At 38.0% G+C, this 21,741-nt stretch overlaps 1 protein-coding gene across 2 annotated transcripts in view; it reads right to left on the bottom strand.

Annotated features, from left to right (window-relative positions):
- Positions 1–266: 266 nt before the first annotated feature.
- Positions 267–21,741, bottom strand: part of UBXN4 (UBX domain protein 4) — a 32,065-nt gene continuing 10,590 nt past the window's right edge. Inside the window, exons 4-13 of one of the 2 annotated variants that reach the window (XM_082465907.1) lie at positions 21,205–21,323; positions 20,383–20,557; positions 15,715–15,808; positions 12,549–12,603; positions 11,622–11,786; positions 10,447–10,574; positions 6,142–6,241; positions 4,322–4,453; positions 2,603–2,805; positions 267–935 (exon numbers count right to left, since the gene is read on the bottom strand). In XM_082465907.1, coding sequence (XP_082322033.1) covers positions 797–935; positions 2,603–2,805; positions 4,322–4,453; positions 6,142–6,241; positions 10,447–10,574; positions 11,622–11,786; positions 12,549–12,603; positions 15,715–15,808; positions 20,383–20,557; positions 21,205–21,323 — 1,310 coding nt within the window. In that variant the 3' untranslated portion in view covers positions 267–796. Of the gene's footprint in view, positions 936–2,602; positions 2,806–4,321; positions 4,454–6,141; positions 6,245–10,446; positions 10,575–11,621; positions 11,787–12,548; positions 12,604–15,714; positions 15,809–20,382; positions 20,558–21,204; positions 21,324–21,741 lie in introns of both variants that reach the window. The other variant, XM_082465906.1, reaches the window with a different exon arrangement.

Genomic DNA, 21,741 nt, shown 5'->3' with positions numbered 1-21,741 from the left:
GTTTTGTCCGATGGGAACAAAGACCATAACATTATGCAAACAAAGCGATGCCTCCCTGACTTAGGAGAGACAGTAACATAGCATCGGTGTGTGTCAGAAAATTTCTTCCTGCAGTGATATTTAAGATAAGGTGGTCACCTCCTTTCCTGGGATAGTTCCAGGGCAGTACAGGGGGGTGGGGGGGTATCAGAGACACATGACCTCCACAGAGCCCTGTGCAACAAAAAGATGCTAGGATAACAAAACTTAAAGCAAAGATAAGATCATTCTGATTTTTGGAAAAGATTTTTTTATTCAGTGTTTAAGTAAGATTAAAAACTACAAGATTTTGCTTGCAGCTGATGAGCAAGAAGAGAAAAGTTAAATCCAAATTATCATCTGATTGGCTAGTTAAAACGCTCTGACTCAAAATCAAATTATTCAGTGACATACCAGTTACTCTGTGTGGGCTGAGGAGTTTTGGAGCAAAACAGCCCTAAACAAAACATATCATCTGAGAGCACAGGGCTAATGGGCATATGAAATACTAAACAAGAAAGCTGATAAAGGGAGGCTGTCGCAGACCTTTTGTTATTTTAGGCTTCTAGCAGTTGGTTACCATATACAAGGACCTAGCAGCCAGTTATTTTATCTCTTGACTTGTCTGAGGTTAAACAACTTTAACCCACTAAGCAGGAATAAAGAGACTTTGTAGATGAGTTGGAAAACATAAAGCAGTCCCACTTCTCCAGTAGAATTTTAGTTGAATTAAATCATAAGAGAAACAATGATTACTGCACATATTGTACTTGTCACACTACATCTGCTGAGTAGAATTTCCATTCCAAGTGTTGTTTTCATCTTCACCATCGTCTTGAGTCCTCAATCTGTATATCTTGCCCTCCTTTTTAAAGTCTTCCCCCCGTTTCTCCAGCACTCTTTTTCTGACTGGTTCCCTGATATAACAAAAGAGAGAGGAAAGAAGATGATGATATAAAATGAAAACAGCAGTAATACAAAGCCATTTCCTTTAAACTGCCATTAGTATAGTTGAAGGAAAGTCCATGGAGATCATTATATCTACTAACGCAGTACTAGACTTTACACATTTTTGGCGGTGTAACTTCATCTGTTCTCTAAGCCAAACTAGTCACATCATGTTGTCCATGTATTTCTTGGTGACTCACTAAGTTTTAGAAGACTGGGACCACTTGCCAACTAAATCTTTCCTTTATTATTTATGCAAGCTGATGTATCTACTAAAATATTTATTTATAACTTACACAACACCCTAGAGGCTATCCCAAACTCCATTCATAGCTTAATATACAGAAATGGTCAGTTAGCAATTTTCAATTCTTTCAGAATCTTTAAGAGTGATTTATTTCTGCATGGACAATTTAGAACAAACAGTTCTTCATCTGAAAATGGAAAGGAAACAGGTGATATTTACGCTAATACATTCTCCAACACTAGAGGGGAAGGGAGAGAGAAAAACAAAAGCCAGTAGTGGAACACGAAGCTTCACCTGCTCGGATATACATTCATCCCTTCCTTTGCCCCAACCCAAGACCTTTTTCCTTACCTGAAATAAATTTTTGAAACCCACACAGCAAGCTCTTCTATATGACAGTAATTCAGGATGAAATGCTTCCACTCATTGCTCAGTAAGAGCTCTGAAGTTCAGACCTGACAAGACCTAGTTTGAATGCTGTTCTAAAACTAGAGAACAATTTCTGTCCCCACTTGAGTAATGTACTTGTCTTCCTGCTTAATAGTTAAGAAAGAAATAAAGATAACAGCTGCATCAGCCCAGTCACAATATTAACACAAATTGTCATCTAGAGAGTCAATAGGACACAAGATTAGGGATCCCCTTTCAGCAGACAAATGCAAGGATTTTCATTACTTACCACATATGATTGGTGTGAGGATTTGCTATTAATGACCCAATAAAGTATTGAACAGTACTAGGTATATATTGTAATAAATTGTGCTATTAATTATTAGAAGGGGGTATAATCTCGAATTCTAAGAAAATACTTCCTGTAAACCTCTTTCAAATATGTAGAATTTTAACAGAGGTATGAGCTAAGATCATTAGTGTTGTCTATCAGTATTACCATTCAAACCTTGGCCATCTCCAACAAAAGTAAGGCCTCTTGGTTAAGGAACTAGTCTGAAGAGTTATTTCATTTTCAAGTGAACATCCAGTTTGGTCCTTCTCTGACTGACCCAGAGGAGGCAGTTAAATTATCTACAGCACAATGATCCCTCTAAAGTAATCATGCAAGATGACTGTGAGAAATTAATTATCTTGTCAGACAAAACATGGGTAACAAGAAAAGATATTACTGTTTAGACTTGAAAAAAATATGCCTTTTGTTATGGGATAAAGAGAATTCAATAAATGAAATAATAAAATCAGTAGCAGTGAAGTTGCTTTCCATGGAATAGGTTTTAGAAAGATGGCTGAGAAAACGCAGGTATTGAGCTTCCCAGAACATGTTGGGTTTTCCCCCTTATACAGAGAAAAGGCAAAGTATCCATAACAAAATTTTTCATTTTGAATAAGGCATTGGGCATTACGAACATATTTTGCAAATGGGGAAAATACAAATACCTTTTTTCTGAGGTGCTGGACGATGAAAGGTTTGAGGATTCCAGTGATCCTGCTCTCACCGAGGTCTGTGCAGGAGGAGGATGACTAAATAAGAAGTTGCTGATCAATCTCCAGATGGCAAGGAATGGGTAAAGTACTGTCCCCAAGAATGTCCAAAAGTCGCCACTGGAAGAATGTACCATGGATGTAGCTGGTCTTCCTGCCTAAAAATTAAGAAAGAAACCTAGATAAAGACTACATCAGCCCAACCACATCACACTCAAGGTTCTAGATAAACTTTTTTACCTGGAAAAGTCCTGTGGATTTTAGTTTACTGCAAGAAGGTAAAATTGCCATCTTTTGCTGTTTTTCAAGTGTATAAACTTCTAGGAACTCCTGGAGCTCTTTTTCTTTAAAGGAGTAATCACAACACAGAAACTAGAAAGTAGTTTCTCAGTGACATGAACCAATTATTTTGAAGAGAACTAAACTTTTGTAATGAAATTAACAATTTTGATTTTAAAAGTCTTTCTTAATGATTTTTAAAAAGGGAAAGGTTTCAGATCTCAATGAATACAATTAATCCTGATTACTGGAAGACTGTTTTAGGTGTGGGGCTATAGTTCAGATCTGGGTAAACTACAGTAGTCCCCCCGCTTACCTGCAGGGGATACTTTCCAAGACCCCCAGTGGATGCCTGAAACCATGGATAGTACCAAACCCTACATATACTATGTTTTTCCCTATACATGCATACCTGTGATAAAGTTTAATTTATAAATTAGGCACAATAAGGGACTAGCAAAATTGCCAGCATCATCAGTCTTGAGCTTTGGAGCCATTATTAAGTAAAATTAGGGTTCCTTCAACACAAGCACTGCAATATTTCGACAGCCTATCCGATAACCAAGAAGGCCAGAAAGCGACTAATGAGCAGGTAACGTATAGAGCATGGACACACTGGACAAAGGGATGATTCATGTTCCAGATGGGACAACACACCATTTCATCACACTACTCACAACGGCCCGCAATTTAAAACTTATGAATTGTTTATTTCTGGAATTTTCCATGTAATGTTTTGAAAGTGCAGTTGGCCACGAGTAACTGAAAGCATGGAAGGAGAAACTGTGGGTTAGGGGGCACTACCATATACTAACCAAGATATGGAAGACCCAAGCTCTCATCCCAGCTCTGGCACTTAAGGTGGCACCTTGGCAAAATTATTTAAGGTTCTGAGCCTTATTTTTAATCAGAGATTAAAATATTGTTACGATCAGATGGGATTAATATGTTTAAAAATCAATGTTATTTTTAGATTAAAATGTTTTTTAAAAAATTGGTGCCTAATAAGAACCTGCAGTATAAAATAAAATAAAATAAAAAAAAAAAAAAAAAAAAAATTGGTAAACAGTACTCATATACTCATACATAAATAAATGACACCAAGTCAGTAGATTAGGCAGATATTCTACATTTCTTTTCCTCTCCTACTGGTCGTTTTTTGTACATGAAAATAGGTGAGGGAAAAAGTTGAAAATTTATATTGTGTCTCACTAGCAATACAAATATAAAGCCCAGGATAATAGAACAATAAATTGATCTAACATTTTTTGATAATTTGGATTTTAATTACCCACCGTACACTTTTCACCTTCCCTTCCTCTAATTGTAAGAAGAGATCAAGAGCAGAACAAACAGGACTATAGGAAGAGAAAGAATACATATGCGTATACATACTGGCAACAGGACCACTGAAGCACTTGGGGCAAGTTCCAAATCCAGTAATTTCTTTTTATAATCTTCTTTGGTAAATTCCCTCCTGGGAAACATTGTTGCTAATGAAAAATTACCGTAAGTGTTGCCAACAGTCTGTAACATAACAATAAGTTTTAAAACCTTACAGTGGAGCCTTTTTAAAGTAAGATATTACAAACTCATATGCATCCAAAATGACTGCTTTAATTTTAAAAGTTCACTTAAATGTAAAATCAAAAAACATTTATAAAAACTTCGTGCTTCAAAAAATAGCTGAAGGCTATCAAATCCAAAAAGTACTTCAAAGCTTTTAAAGCTCAAAAAAGGACCATGAAATAGCAAGAATATGTTTCCTAAGACTATATAAATACACTAAATAAAAATGAACAATTATATATCTTAAGTATGACTGCAGTTTGCCATTAGAGTTTTCACTGTCCTTTGGCAAACTTACATTAATATCTCACAAATACCCATTGGATTGTAGGTATTTTGTATTAAAAATCTGGAATTTCCCTCATATTATACATATGATAGGAGTTTTGCCTCCTCCATGTCTCAGAGAGTAAATGGTCCATAATCAACCCATACTACACACATAATCCCAGGTCCAGGAATTTACAGTGGGCAAGCATCACAGTCACTTTCACAATGTTAAATCACCTATACTTATAAAATCTTCCAAAGGAAGAGTCTAATTTCTGTTTTTTTGTAATTTTTTACTCTAGGTCATACTACCTCTCACTGTTCTCACTCAACATAAGGTCACAAAATTAGGTCACTGTACTGAGATGAAGTTCTAATAGGACTGATGCAATTAAAGATCTTTCTTTTTAACTCATGTGATTCACTCTTCACTTACCTGTGGCAGAAGCACCCCATTTGGGGAGGCCCCAAGTGGGGCTCCAAGGCAAAAGAAGGATGAAAGAGGCTATCTGGAGTTGATTCTACTATAAAGCTTGGGGAAAAGGGTTATTAAAGTAACTTTTTATACTGTCTAGCCAAGCTCACCAGTGGAAGAAGGCATATAACTTTTTAGGCATCCTTTTCTTGGGACCTATAAGTGAGATGGCAGACTAAATGCAGAAGAGGTCTAGCAGAAAAGTCTGAATCCTAATTTTAATCTTGAAGTGATACATAAAACAAATACCGGTACGTATAACAAGCCTAGATCCTAAAGGACATCTGATGCCTCATTTTGAAAAAGTAATCAATCAGAGTACAAAAACTAACTAAAAGTACTAAAAGTACTCATATCTTCTCTTCTAAGATGTCAATTTCACAACCATTCAGATCTTGAATAAGGCCATGTTCTGGAAGTAAATTCCTGAAGAAGATACTTGTTGCCAAATAAAGATTATTGATCTTTAGGTTTGACCAACTGGCAGATGGTGGGAAAACTGCCAGCCCCAAAGCATTCTAAGCAACTTGCAGAAAATTCAGAGAGAGGACTAAGAAAAAAATGCATCTTTTACAGAGGACAACTCCTTCAGATTAGACTTTTGGAAAATCACTTGCTTTTCATTCCTCCAACTGAATGTACTAAGCACTGAGAAAAGTTTCCAGAGTCTACTTTACAATAGCAGCAAATTCGTCTTTTTACAGAACAAGCAGATATGCTGTTCCCATATGGCACTCATACATGACGGAAGCTCCACAACATCCCAGAGGCATCTTGTGCCTCCCTCCTGGGGATAAGTCATGACTTATTCATACTCTTCAAATCCTGACTGGAAAACTTCCCCTCCTACATTCTAATAACCATTCACCTACCTTCATTACAACTCAAGACATAAATTTACCTGTGCAGCAAACTGCCTTGCTTCTTCTAGAGGAGCATCAGAAGGGAACTGATTTGTAAAGGAAGAACCATCAGGAAGACGGAATTGAATTCTCGCAACACTGCTATGAGAAAATGAAAATTTAAGTCAGCATCTTTACTTATACACCTTCTCAAACGATATCATTAAAACTAAGAGAAAATGGAAGTGGAAATGTGTAATGAAAACAGGTTTTTATGGAGAGTTGGGGAGGGAGGATTGGAGGAAGGTGGTCAAAAGGTATAAAATTCCAATTTAAGGTAAGTAAGTACTAGGAATGTAACATACAACAAGACGACTATAGGTAACACTGCCGTTATGGTATATAGGAAAGCTGTTGAGAGTAAACCCTAAGAATTCTCATCGTAAGGAAAGAGGTTTTTTAATTGTATCTCCATTTAGCCCATGAACAACAGGGGTCTGAGCTGCACGGGTCCATGTAGAGGTGGATTTTTTGCAATAAACACATACTACAGCACTGCACTATCCATGGCTGATTGAATCCATGGATGCAGAACTGTGGACATGGAGGGCCAACTTTAAAGTCATACACGGAATTTTGACTACGCGGGGGTGGCACGCCAACTGCAACCCCACACTGTCCAAGGGCCAACTGTGTATGAGAAGATGGATGTTAGCTGAACGCACCGTGGTAATTGTTTCAAAATATATGTAAATCAAACCATCAGGCTGTATTCCTTAAACTTATAGAGAAATGTATGTCCAATATTTCTCCAATTAGAGAAAATAAAAAGAAAATTGGTTTTTTTCCACAGTCAAACCTCATTTATTACTTTTAACAACAGCTTTTTTGAGATAAAATTCACCCTTTAAAATGTACAATTCAGTGGCTTTTAATACAGTCAGAGCTGTGCAACCATCACTGCTATCCAATTCCAGAACATCCCATCACCCCAAAAAGAAACCAAGCCCTTTAGCAGTCAGTCCCCGCTCCACCCTCTCCCTTTCCCTGGCAACCACTCATCTACTTTCTGTCTTTGTGGATTTGTCTGTTTCTGGCACTTCCTATAACGGAATCATAAGATGTGTGACTTCTTGGTAAATGGCTTTTTTCATGTAGCATTATGTTTTCCAGGTTCATCCAAGTTGCAGCAAGTGTCAGTACTTCCTTCCTTTTTATTGCTGAAAAATATTCCATCGTATGCTATATACTATATTTTGTTTATCCCCTCTTCAGTTGATGGACATTTTGGTTCTTAGCACATTTTGGCTATTATGAAGAACGCTGCTATGAATATTCATGTACAGGTTTCTGTGTGGACATTGTTTTCAACTCTCTTGGATATATACTTAAGAGTAGAATTGCTTAGCATTTTGAGGAACTGCCAAGTTGTTTTTCCAAAGTGGTTGTACCATTTTATAATCCCATCAGCAATGTAGGAAGGTTCCAAATTCTCCACATCCTTGCCAAGACTTGGCGGTTACTTACTTACGTTACTTACTTATTTTTTTTCGGCCATGAGGCATTCAGGGTCTTAGTTCCCTGACCAGGGATGGAACCTGTGCCCCCTACACTGGGAGCGTGGAGTCCCAATCACTGAACCGCCAGGGAAGTCCTGGTGGTCACTTTAAATTTAGGCTTCCTAGAAGGTGTGGTTTTGATTTGATTTTCCTAATGACTAATAATGTGGAGCATCTTTTCATGTGCTTATTAATCATTTGTATATCTTCTCCGAAAAAATATCTATTCAAATTCTTTCCCCATATTTAAATTGGGTTGTTTGCTTCTTTGTTGTTGACTTCTTTTTATATTCCAGTTACAAGTCCGTTATCAGATATATGGTTTGCAAATATTTTCTCCAATTTTTTTTTTTTTGGCCGCACTGTGTGGCATGCAGGATCTTAGTTCCCTGACCAGGGATCAAACCCGTGCCCCCCGCAGTGGAAGTGCGGAGTCTTAACCACTGGACCGCCAGGGAAGTCCCTCCAATTTTGTGGGTTGTCTTTTCACTATCCTGATGATATCCTTTGAAGCATAAAAGTTTTTAATTTCGATGAAGTCCAGCTTATCTGTTGCTTTCTCTTGTCACTTGTGCTTTTGGTGTCCTGTCTAAGAATCCATTGCCTATTCCAAGATCACAAGATTTCCTCATTTCTTTTCCTCCCAAGAGTTTATACTTTTAGCTTTCACACTTAGGTAGATGATCCATATGGTGTGAGATAATGGTCCAAATTTATTATTTTGCACATGGATATCCACTTGTCCAAGCAGCGTTTGTTGAAGAGACCATTTTCTCCCCATTGAATGGTCTTAGTAAACTTTTCAAAAATCAGTTGATCATAAACGCAGAGGTTTATTTCTAGAGACTCAATTCCTATCACAGGCATACCTCAGAGATATGGTGGGTTTGGTTCCACACCACAATTATCACAATAAAGCGAGTCACATGAAATTTTTCGTTTCCCAGTGCATATAAGTTATGTTTATACTATACTCCAGTCTAATAAATGTGCAGTAGCGTATGTCTAGAAAAACCATGTACATGCCTTAATTAAAAAATATTTTTTGCTAAAAATGCTAACTATCAACTGACGACAGAGTTGCCACAAAACTTCAATTTGTAAAAAACTGCAATAAAGTATTATCGCAATAAACGAGGTATGCCTATACATCAACCCATATGTCCATCCTTATGCCAATACCACACTGTCTTGGTTACCGTAGTTTCATAGTTAAGTTTTAAAACCAGAAAGTATGAGTCCTCCAACTTTGTTCTGTTTCCAGATTGTTTTGACTATTCTGGGTCCCTTGCATTTCCATATAAATTTTAGAATCAGATTCCTGCATAAATTTTGGCAAAAAAAACAGCTGGAATTTTGAGAGGGATTGTGTTGCATGTGTAAACCAGCTTGGGGATTACTGCCATCTTAACAATATAGTCTTCTGATCTATGAAAACAAAATATCTTTCCACGTATTTAATTAGGTCTTCTTTAATTATTTCGACAATGTTTTCTAGTTTTCAGTGTACAAGTTTTACACTTCTGTTAAATATATTCTTAAGTATTTTATTACTTTCGGAAAATAGTTTCTATTTATTTTATTTATTTGTTTTTGGCTGCGTTGGGTCTTCATTGCTGTGCGCGGGCTTTCTCTAGTTGCAGTGAGCGGGGGCTACTCTTCACTGCAGTTCACGTGCTTCTCATTGCGGTGGCTTCTCTTGTTGCAGAGCATGGGCTCTAGGCGCACAGGCTTCAGTAGTTGTGGCACGCGGGCTCAGGAGGTGTGGCTCGCAGGCTCTAGAGCACAGGCTCAGTAGTTGTGGCGCACGGGCTTAGCTGCTCCGCAGCATGTGGGATCTTCCCAGGCCAGGGCTTGAACCCATGTCCCCTGCATTGGCAGGCGGATTCTTAACCACTGCACCACCAGGGAAGTCCCACTTGTTAATCTTCTAATATAGAAAATACAGAAAAGTACAAAGAACAAAACAAATATTAACCGTAATCCTACTAGCAGTATGTACTGGAAATCTAAATTTTTGTCTTTGCACCACATTTTTGTTTTGGGAACTGCCTTATCCCTCCAATTCATTCATTCATTCGGGTATGATTATCAGTAATATTTCCTTATCTCCTTCAGCACAGGGGTGGGCATGTCTACTACCCCAACCAGCTGGCCTACACAAGTGGACATAGTGATTGGTATTAAGATGGCCACATGACCCAAACGGGGCCAATCAGAATTCTCAGTGAATGAGAAAAAGGATTAGTCTTTCCTCTCTAGGATCAGAAGCTCACGATCCTGGAAGGTGCCAGGAGGCCCTAGGATCTCCTGACACTATCTAAAGAGTTTCTCTGAGCATAAAGCTAAGACAGAAACCAAGAGATTAAAAGGAGAGAGAAAAAGTCCTAATAATATCCTTTAGATCCCTGGATCTGGTGATGCCTAACCAATTCCATCACTGTAACTCCCAGCTGCAGAGCCAACGGATTCCCTCTTTTGCTTAATCCTGTTTGACTTGATATTCTAACAAGTAAAGAATTCCAGTACACATGAAATAATCACTATAATCATTTTGATGTATGTGCTTTCTGTCTTTTGAAAAGGATTTCTTCAGCCTTCTTTTAAACATCATGTATTTAGTACCGTTATGTTGTACATTGACATTCAATGACAAATACCACTGGCAGCTGCCAAACTGATCAATATGTTCTTGTAGAACTATTTACTAATCCACAGAACACATCAGTGTTAAAAAGCAGCCCACAACTGCTTTTCTCCTCAGCTGCCATGTATACACATACATTTTAGCAGGAAATAAAGTACCTTCTTTCTTTTATGGAAGAGTCTCTCTTGACTTCCATTTCTGCCTGTTTGGCCAGCAGGGCAGCAGCTTTAGCAGCTTCTACTTCTTCCTTTGTCTTTGCAAAACGAGCAGCTCTCTCTGCACGGTCCTTTAAAACAGTTGTTAGATACTAATTATATTTCACTGCCATAAAGATCTAGTTACACATTTCCAAACATAAGGAACATAAATATGCATGAAATTCCTTAAGGCCATACATGAACTTCATCACTCTGATTCTGGTATTTTTTAGTTTTATCAACTTTCAGGGACCAGAGTTATTAGTAAACAAACAAGGACTTGATTTTGGTCACTATTCTCTCTCTAAAGCCTGGAACAAGGTCTGGCACATAACAGATAATCAATAAATATTTACTAAATGAATAAATGAACAAACAATATTAAGTAGGGTGTAATATGTATTACAACTGCTTAATTCTAAAAGCAATTGTTGGGACTTCCCTGGTGGTGCAGTGGTTAAGAATCCGCCTGCCAATTCAGGGGACGTGGGTTCGATCCCTGGTCCGGGAAGATCCCACATGCCACGGAGCAATTGAGACTGTGTGCACAACTACTGAAGCCTGTGCACCTAGAGCCTGTGCTGCACAAGAGAAGCCACTGCAACGAGAAGCACGCACGTCGCAACAAAGAGTAGCTCCCGCTCTCCGCAACTAGAGAAAGCCCGTGCACAGCAACAAAGACCCAATGCAGCCAAAGATAAATTAATTAATTTAAAAAAAAACAAAAAATAAAAAATAAAAGCAATTGTTGCAAAACCATCCTAAAGCTTGATGTGTCTAAATCCTTTGAATGTCCTAAAAAAGAATGCTTATGACTAGCAGAGCCTGTGACATTGCAAATTCTTAGCTTCTTTCCTAGGGAATCTTTGAAAACTACCTTTTGACTACTGATAAAATTCATAATACAACACTGAGAAAAATTACTTCCAAAAAATCATCTCAATTTTAATCTTAACTGTATTTTAATTCAATACACAATTTCTAGGAAAAGAAAACTGAGAACTGGTATGCTCTGAGTCCCTAAAATCTACTATTTTCATGGGCCCTGTCTGGTAGTAAACCAAAACCATTGTGCATGAAAAAACAATTTCATTAATGTTCTAGAGTCAAGCATTAAAAATAAACTTAATACTCACCAGTGCAATCTGCTGTTTTATACGCTCTCGAGCTGCCCTATCTTCTGCCTTTTCTCTGTTTCTTTCCTCTAACATTCTTTTTGTTAATTCTTCTTCTTGCTTTCTTTTATAATCCAACATTTCTTTTCCAGTTTTCCTCCTCTCAATTTCCTTCTTAATCTCTCTCTGAATTAAAGAAGAAGTAAGTTTTATGAGCCAAAAACAAAGTTTAATAATCTTCCCTTAATATTATTTTGTATGCAGGGAAAGCCGGTTGTAGGGTACAGCTAAAGGAAAAGAACAACTTCACAAAATCTAGGGGTCTAGTAGAATGTATTAACACCATGGGTTAATGGTCAAACGTCTATCAATTTATAAGTCTTTGCCAGTGGTTCTGTTAAGATTATGATGTGGTCAGTGTCATTTGAAAAAAAAAACATTACCAGTCTTTGGTTTCTGAGGTGCCCTCTAAGGACAACATGGTAGTCATTTATTTAGCTTGAAGACCTGATAACCTTCGTATATTAGAACCCCAAAGAAATGATGCAGTTCAGGTGCACAAGGTGAGAAAAACGAATGGTGCACTAGAATGCAGCAACACCAAAGGAAAAATTCAGCAAAATATCTACGCATTTCTTTTTCACAAAAAGGAACTAAAACTTTGAACTGCATCAAACCAATTTTAGTTCAAGTCCCTTTATTCTTAGCGTAAAGGATTCATTGCAGAGGAAGAAAAGATGGTCCAACCTATTCCTAGCAATTTATAAAAAGAACAGAAAAAACTGTACACTATGACCTTACTACAGAAGATAGATAATTCCCCTCACTGTGCTGCAACACTGAACTATATAACCAGGAAGCCCTTCCAGGTTTGCCAAACTGAATAGGGAATCAAATGCTCCCTCACTTAAGGGAAGAGGAAAACAATGCCAGGCACGTGAACTTTACCTGTTCTTCCTCTTTCCTTTTCTCTTCTCTCCTTTCTTCAAGTTTTTTGGTTAGTCTGTATTTTAAAAGTTTAAAAAATACATTAACTGAGATACTTCATATTAATATAAATTACATTTAGAAGATTTCTTTAGCTAAAAACTGGGGAAATGTGGAGACAGACAAAAAAGCTCCTGAAGGCAAAGCCACAACTTACCTACCTGGTCCCTGCCCCTAGGGAAATCCATGAGGAGTCAGTGGGACCATCAGAAGCCTCACTCCAGCTCTAAGTGCCTTACCTCCTACTTAAGATTAGTTCCCATTCCTCCCAATTTATCAGATCTTGATTTTTTTTTTTTTTTTGGCTGCGCCATGTGGCCTGTGGGATCTTAGGTCCCCGACCAGGGACTGAACCTGGGGCCTTGGCAGTGAGAGCTCGGAGTCCCAACCACTGGACTGCCAGGGAATTCCCTGAATATTTATTTGAAAATATGCATCTTCAAATACATATGTATAAATCAATGACTTACAAATGCTTTACTTCTTACAAAGACGTAAACAGGAATATGGCACAAAACTGTTAAAAAATAAAAGCAAAAAGCTGAAGGCTAACATTTATAAAAACCAGTAATTCCAAAATTGATTCTCAACTGTGAGAAACTCAGCAATTAAAAACTAATGATTCTGAAAGCAGACAGGGGTAATGGTTGCACAACCTTGTGAATATATAAAAACCCACTGAATTGCATACACTTTGAATTTTATGGTATGTGAATTATATCCCAATTTTTAAAAACTAATGGCACTTTCTCTCAGAGGGATTTGGGTTACACAGGTATATGCATTTGTTAAAACTCAGTTGAACAACTTGTGCCAGAAATCAAGGGATGCTCAAAGAATGATGGTTTAGAACCCAAAAGAGATGATGAAGTTTAGGTGCACACGGTGAGAAAAATGAATGATGCACTAGAATGCAGCAACACCAGAGGAAAAATTTAGCCAAATGTCTACAGATTTCTTTTTCACAAAAAGGATGTCAAAAGGACATAAGGCCCAGGATGAAGAGGTTCCGCTAACCAAATCTGAAGCAATCTGTGCATCAAAAAAAATTGTAAGAGAAATTAATTGTAACGCATTAGGGTTAAAAAAAAAGGACCCATGAAATATCTTACTGCTGACGGAAGTTATGAATTGGTATAACCACTCTGGAAAACTGTTCAGCCAGTATCTATGACCCAGAAATTCAGACTCCTGAAAATACACCCAAAAAATATGTTCACCAAGACATGTAATAAGAGAATGTTCATAGCAATTCTATTCTTAACTGACCCAAACTGAAAATAATTCAAATATCCATCAACAGTAGAATGGATAAATAAATTGTGGTATAGTCAATACACAGTCAATATAGCTATACAGTAACAAGCAACAATTTGAAGTGCTTACACGATTTTAATTATATGATCAAATGACCCGGATGTTTGAAATGCTGTCTAAGCAGCTAATAGTTACTTCCCAATGAAAACTGTTTCGTTATTAAGAGCTTGTCAACATTTTATCTAATCTCAACATTAGTATCCCTTTTTAAAAGCTTAACAAATTCTGTGTATATATATCTTCTAAGAGTGCTTTATAGTTTTTTTCAATTTAAGAAATCTCAAACAGCTGTAGACCCATTCTGTCCTGACAGGCTAACTATAAAAGTAATAATGCTCAATGAAGAAAACTTGGCAACCCCAGAACAAAGCAAAGAAAAAAATCTCGAATTCCAATTTCATAGATACTAGTATAAACACTTTGGTGCATGTCTTAAAATATCTTTTTTGGACTCATTATACTATATAACACATATACACCAATATGTGTACATATAATTATTTTTTAATTAAAAATGGCATATTATATTCTATTTGCAGAACCGTCAGGCAGACACAAGCAGACACCCCTTTACATAAGAATGGAAACTATTGGGGGGAATTCCCTGGCTGTCCAGTGGTTAGGACTCTGAGGTCTCATTGCCAAGGGCCCGGGTTCGATCCCTGGTTGGGGAACTAAGATCCCACAAGCCATGCGGCGCGGCCAAAAAAAAAAAAGAATGGAAACTATTAAGAAATAACAGAAACTCCCCTTTCCCACAGGAATTAAATAGCACTTGATCTCACCCCACAATAAAGGGCTACCTGCCATGTTTCTTCACACTCCCCCCAAGTCTCGAAATCTTTTCCTGATTTTTCATTTTCACTTCACCCCAGGATCCCAGGGTGATGCAAGTAAGGGTGCACAGTGGTGGGCTTGTTGTTAGCAAAGCAGAAAGAAACAGAAGAGGATGAGCCCCTGGAACTCTGGTTTCCTGCTGCTCTTCTTCCAGACACACACCATTTCTCATTGCTGTGAGAGATCTACCCTGCTTTGCCCCTCCAGATTCTGGCCCTGCCCCAACTCCCATAAAGAACAATCAGAATCTAGGTTTTGCTAAAATGAAGCACATTTTTACTGAATCATGAACTAACCCAAATACCCAATGTCAGCAATCATTTTGAACTCTGGTTCTCCATGACATCTATGTGAACAAGAAAATATCAAGTCTAAGTAATTTTTCTTAACTTCCATATAACACTGAATGATTTTTAAGTCAAGATTTTAAAATATTCCTGCTTATCCATTCACCATTAACTCAGTTATCTTTTAAGAATCATAGTATAAGACTATGATTTGATAATCACTACAACATTAAAAATACTAAACTAGAAGCCACAAGAAGTCAGAAATTTGATTATGAGACCAACTAATAACACATGACACTTAATAGACACCCACTTATGCAGAACCCAGGCTCAGTACATAGTCATAAAATTAGCTGAAGTTCTTGCCCATCTGGAACTTATCCTATGACACAGAGAGATAAAAGCAGAAGTAATAGATGGAAACATATATACCAAAATACTAGTGAAAAAGGGATTCTTAAAAGTATCAGACCTAAAGCTGACCAATGACTTCAGAGATACAGAAGTTTTTACTTCTAGAATGTAGTTTTTATGGATACAAATAAGTTGGTCAGGTAATAAAAAACTTCAACCTAGAATTCTGAAATTTCATTTGTGTAATTTTAGCTCTTATTCAAATCAATGAAATAACTGAAAACCACTGTTTTTCTAACAAAATACTATTTCTAAAAACAAGACCAAACCTTTCCACTCTGACGGTGAGCTCCTCTGTAGGTCTCTGATTTGAACATCCACCAGGCTCTTGAGACACAGTGTCCTGGCCTGAAATTTCTCCTCCTTAATTATTTAAAAAAAAAAAAAAAGAAAGAAAGAAAAGAAATAAGAAGAATATTGCATTCAATGCGAATTTTTAAAAAGGTATATATCTTTTCGGTTACAACGTCTGTTAACAATCTTGTTTCTTAAACAATACATTTTTTCCCTAAGAATGGAGTAGGAGATTAAAAATGAGCTATTACTAGTGATAATTCTTACGTTTGGATCTGGATACAAAAGTATATAAATGGGAAATAAGGCAGCTACCCAGCTGAAAGCCACTGAGATAAAACATGAAATATTAATCTGGCAGTGAGAGATATAACAAAAGTAGACTAAGCATGCCTGGCCAGGGGTAGGCTCTACTCTAAAGAAGCATGGTCCAATATTTTTTTGTATCCCATAGGGTAGCCACTAGTCAGGGACAAGTGGCTACTGAGCACTGGTAATAAGGCCAGTGCAGGTGACAGACTAAACTTTTAATTGTATTTAATTTTAATTAAAATTGCCACGTGTGGCTGCGGTTATGGTATTCAATAGTGAAGCTCTAGGGACTTCCCTGGCCGTCCAGTGGTTAGGACTCTGCACTTCCACTGCAGGCGGCACAGGTTTGATACCTGGTCGACGAACTAAGATCCCACATGCTGTGCATCACAGTCAAAAAAAAAAAAAAAAAAGTGCGGGGGGAATTCTAGAGGCCAAGTTTGATACTGGGTATCACTCTAGACTTATGATGACCCAAGGGATCTGCTTCTGCACACCACAATGATTCCTTAGAAAAGCTTTTTATATCTACACTAGTATTCTTTTAAGGATCTCCTGAAGGCCAGAATTTTGTCCTGGCCTGCTGTAGAGGATAGCTATGGTCTGGTACTCCCTTTCAGAACCTCTGCTATTTCCTTCCTTACCACTCACCATCAACTTAATTCTTCTTTACATTTTCAATGAAGAAGAGCCTTGGAAGAGCATGGACTGCGGAGCAACAGAGTCTGGGTTGAATCCTGTTCTGTCACTTTAGTAAGCTACTTACTCTCAGTGTACCTCTTCCGTAAAATGGGGATAGTAACCTCATAGAAATGTCATGAGAAGTATGTGTTAATAGAAGTAAAACGCTGAGACTTTTACTAGGACTAGCACATAGTAAGTGCTTCAGTTATTACAGCAGTAGTAGAAATATTAGAATTATTAAGCAGAACCAAAGGTACACATCTCTTCTTACTTCTGCATTCAGTGCATCACCTATGTAACTTGAAATCAGCCATAGTAGGAATATTTACACTTCGGAAATTAGCAAACACTACAAATAAGGGCTTTTTTTCTCCCCCCAAAAAACAACCTTTTGTTAAATATTTACCAGCATACCACTGAATGAAACCCTTGGATAAGAAGTGGTAACCTCTGGCAGCCAGTGTGTGTTCAGTAGGAAATTAATCACTTTTCTTTAGTAAATAAAATGAATGCCAAGGACATTTATATCTTGATATCAGAAAAAAATTTAAGAAAACTTCTGAAGATAATTTGTGGACAAGCTGAAAAAAAGTGCTGTGTGTAACTTAGATGGATCTATGACTCATAAACAAAGAAAAATGGATGGCAATAAGCTAAAACAACTGATAAAAATCCAAACACAGGGACTTCCCTGGTGGCACAGTAGTTAGGAATCTGCCTGCCAATGCAGGGGACACAGGTTCGATACCTGGTCCAAGAAGATCCCACATGCTACGGAGCAACTAAGCCCGTGCGCCACAACTACTAAGCCTGTGCTCTAGAGCCCGCAAGCCACAACTACTGAAAGCACGCGTGCCTAGAGCCTGTGCTCTGCAACAAGAGAGGCCACCGCAATGAAATGAGAAGCCCGCGCACAACAATGAAGAGTAGCCCACGCTCACCGCAACTAGAGAAAGCCCACGCGCAGCCACGAAGACCCAACACAGCCAAAAATAAATAAATAAATAATTAATTAAAAAAACCAAATCCAAACACAATAACAATTTACTAGAGGACGTTCTGTCTTTAGGTTTAAGAAGATAGCTGGAGGGCTTTCCTGGTGGTGCAGTGGTTAAGCATCCGCCTGCCAATGCAGGGGACACAGGTTCGAGCCCTGCTCTGGGAAGATCCCACATGCCGTGGAGCAACTAAGCCCATGCGCCACAACTACTGAGCCTGCGCTCCAGAGTCCGCAAGCCACAACTACTGAGTCTGCGTGCCACAACTAGTGAAGCCCAGTGCCTAGAGCCCGTGCTCCACAACAAGAGAAGCCAGTGCAACGAGAAGCCTGCGCACCGCAACGAAGAGTAGCCCCCGCTCACCGCAACTAGAGAAAGCCCGTGCGCAGCAACGAAGACCCAACTCAGCCAAAAATAAATAAATAAATAGATTTAAAAAAAAAAAAGACAACTGGATTATCAGGCATAACATATCTCCTGATAAAAGTACACAGCAACAGCTGTAAAGTAGTCTTGCCAGAAAAGAATAAAGAATAAACCTGACTCTGACAAGTAAAACAAGCCTATAGTTTTACTACCAATTTAGAGGAATATTTACAAATTATCATAAGGATGCACCAAACCCAAACTATGGGAAACTACAGAAAAAAAACACTGATGACAGTGGGAATCTATGAAAACCATCAACCAATAATGGTATTTTGGGGACTTCCCTGGTGACTCAGTGGTTAAGAATCCACCTGCCAATGCAGGGGACGCGGGTTCAAGCCCTGGTCCAGGAAGATCCCACATGCCGCGGAGCAACTAAGCCCGTGTGACACAACTACTGAGCCTGCGCTCTAGAACCTGGGAGCCACACCTACTGAGCCCGCGCACTACAACTACTGAAGCCCTAGAGCCCGTGCTCTGCAACAAGAGAAGCCACCGCAATGAGAAGCCCGTGCACCACAATGAAGAGTAGCCCCCGCTTGCCGCAACTAGAGAAAGCACGCACGCAGCAATGAAGATCCAACACAGCCAAAATTAAGAAGATAAATTAATTTTAAAAAAATGATATACTGGACTCCAACTCAAACAAACTGAAAAACTTAGTGTAAGGTAAATATTGCCTAGATAATTAATGATAAAAAGGAATTACTGTTAAACTTTCTAGGTTTCATAAGGGATAATGGTATTGTGGTTATTTTTTTAAAGTGCTTAACTTTTAGATACCAACATTTTTTGTTTTGTTTTGTTTTTGCTGTGCTGTGTGGCTTACGGGATTTTTAGTTCCCTGACCAGGGACTGAACCCGGGCCCTAGGCAGTGACAGTGCGGACTCCTAACCACTGGGCCACCAGGAAATTCCTGGTACCAACATTTTTAAAGATGAAATGATATAATGCCTAAGTGTGTTATAAATAATAAGTGGCAAGGAGACGAGGAAAGGGGGCATAGATGAAACAATATTGGCCATGAATCAAACATAGTTGGGGGACTTGTCTGGCGGTCCAGTGGTTAAGACTCCGCACTTCCACTGTAGGGGGCGCGGTCTGATCCCTGGTCAGGGAACTAAGATCCTTCAAGGCACGGGGCGCAGACCCAAAAAAAAAAAAAAAAAGTTGGAAGATAGGCAATGGGTTCATGGGATGGGATTTCTTATACTATTTTCTCTACTTCTGTATATGTTTGAAATTTTCCATAATGAAGCTAAAAAAAAAAAAAAAAAGCTACAAAGAACTAAGATTAGAGTTGCTACTCACCTCAGATAAGACAGAGTCTAACAGTTTGAGTCTAACCAAATTAATTGCCTACTAAAACAAAAACATCAACAAACACTCTTCGTGGGAATATAACAGAATCCAGAGTGTTATGTATAACTCTGTAAGCAGCACTAAAGCACTCAAGTTAATGGGAAATTACAGAGCATCAAATTTCAGTTCAATATAAGGAAGAACTTTTCTAAAAACTAGGGCTTTGACAATAGAATAGGCTTCCTAGCAAGGTAATGAGCTTCCTGTCATTAAATGTATTCAAATAGAGGCTTGATGATTATCCAGGATGCTGGAGCAGGATAACCTTTCAGGATACTAATATTCTAACTTCTTAACTTACCTAACCCTACATTGCCTAATACAAAGTTATATTACACAAAACAACTCTGACTGTGCATGATCCCTAATATATAGTATAAAATTTCTCCTCTGCCTTTTCTATCAACCCCTCTGCAGTAACACCTCCTATTGCTACAAACTCTATTTTACAATTAACTTTTAATTCTAATTTTAAAAGTGCAAATACAATTCCCTTAAAAGTGTATAGTAGTTTATGTTATAAAAACAATTTCAAACACATCAGTTCACTTGGTCCTTTCGATATCCTCTGGCTGAGAAGAGATTTACAAAACTCATGAGTATCATAATGACAGTCCCTGAACCATAGCACAGTAGCAGAAATTACTACTATCAGCTGTTCTGGACTGTTGCCTATTTGGGTTTGAAGGACAGAGTCACTGACTTTATCCCCTCTGCCACTAAATGACAAACATATTAAATTTTAAGTTAAATGAACGTGAAGGGGGAAAATACAGTATTCTTATTTTTAAGGATATTAATCCACAGCCTTTATAGTGGAGTGTTTAGTGTACCCAAAAAGGTACATTAAAAATTACCTGTTGCAGAATCTGACTTTGTATCAGAAGTGGGTGGTGTCTCACAGAGCTCTGCATTTCTGGACTGACAGTTTTCAGAAGTGTTGTTATGATCAAATGAGGTGGATGGAGTAGAGACTGAACTTCCTGACTGGCCACTATTTGCCACTGATATTTCACCTTTTAACGAGTGCATCTAGGGAGAAAAAACATTGGAATTTAATTACAGATAAGAATCTAAGTTTACCATGGTATATGAGAACAAAATATGAGCAAGTCAATTTGTACTCCATAGAAGGGAGAAGTACTAAACTTTCCAAGTAAATCAATCTAAAATGTATAATCCTATATACGACAATAATCACATTACGGAATTCAACTGCAAGGTGACAAGAGCATAAAAAGATATTTAAAGCACACTGTTGATTTTTCTTACAATTAGAGTTCAAGGAAAAAAGTTACAAGCTATATTAGCCATTTGTCCAAAGTGGATGCAAGTGAGAAATTGAGTAAGGTCCTTAAAACAAGTCAAGCAATATACTGTTAGGGACCTTAATGTGACAGCAACTCCCTTTTGCAACAAAATAATAGTGACTGCATTATGTGGCTGGCTGAGGGAGAAAAAGGGAAGGGAGAATAAGAAGTCACTCATGTATTAGGTATAGGCACCTCGAACTTCATAATGTTATTTTCAAAACCAGTCCAGAAAGACAGTATTTACTACCTTTTAATAGCATGGTTAGTTCCTGAATATTCAGAGTGGCTCCAAAAATATTCCAACGTCAAGTTCCTGACATACCATTTTCCCATGTTTATACAAAGAACAATTCTGTTCCTTCTCACCTGCCGGACTTTGTGGATTCTGGTAACAAGTTCATCTGCAGGAACACTTCCTGCTATTACTTCCAAGGGAATTCCACTGTCTCCAATAAAGAAACTTGATGGAACACACACTACAGGATCTGTACAGTTTAATTAAGTCTAACAATTCGTGGGAAACAAGGGAATAATTTTATGAAACACTATTGATAACAAAGCAAAAGAAATCATCTTTGTTCACAAAATAATTTCAACTACCCTATCACTATGCCTGTAGTGCATGTGATATGTAAATTATGATTTATCTATATCACATACATAAGTGGAAAACATCCACTACATTCCCCTCTATCATAACTTTTACATCTATCTTACCTCTTGCTAGTTACTTCTAACATTCCAACCAAACTGCATCATATTGCTTTCCAGCTATTCACAATTTATAAAAACTCCCCAAGGGGACTTCCCTGGCGGTCCACTGGTTAAGACTCTGCACTCCCACTGCAGGAAGCAGGGGTTCGATCCCTGGTCGTGGAACTAAGATCCTGCATGCTGCACGGT

This window comes from Balaenoptera physalus, assembly GCF_965194825.1.
Source record: "Balaenoptera physalus genome assembly, chromosome: 6".
Lineage (NCBI taxonomy): Eukaryota > Metazoa > Chordata > Mammalia > Artiodactyla > Balaenopteridae > Balaenoptera > Balaenoptera physalus.
Note: the sequence above shows the minus strand (reverse complement) of the source record. Positions and strands in the feature narration are given on the sequence as shown.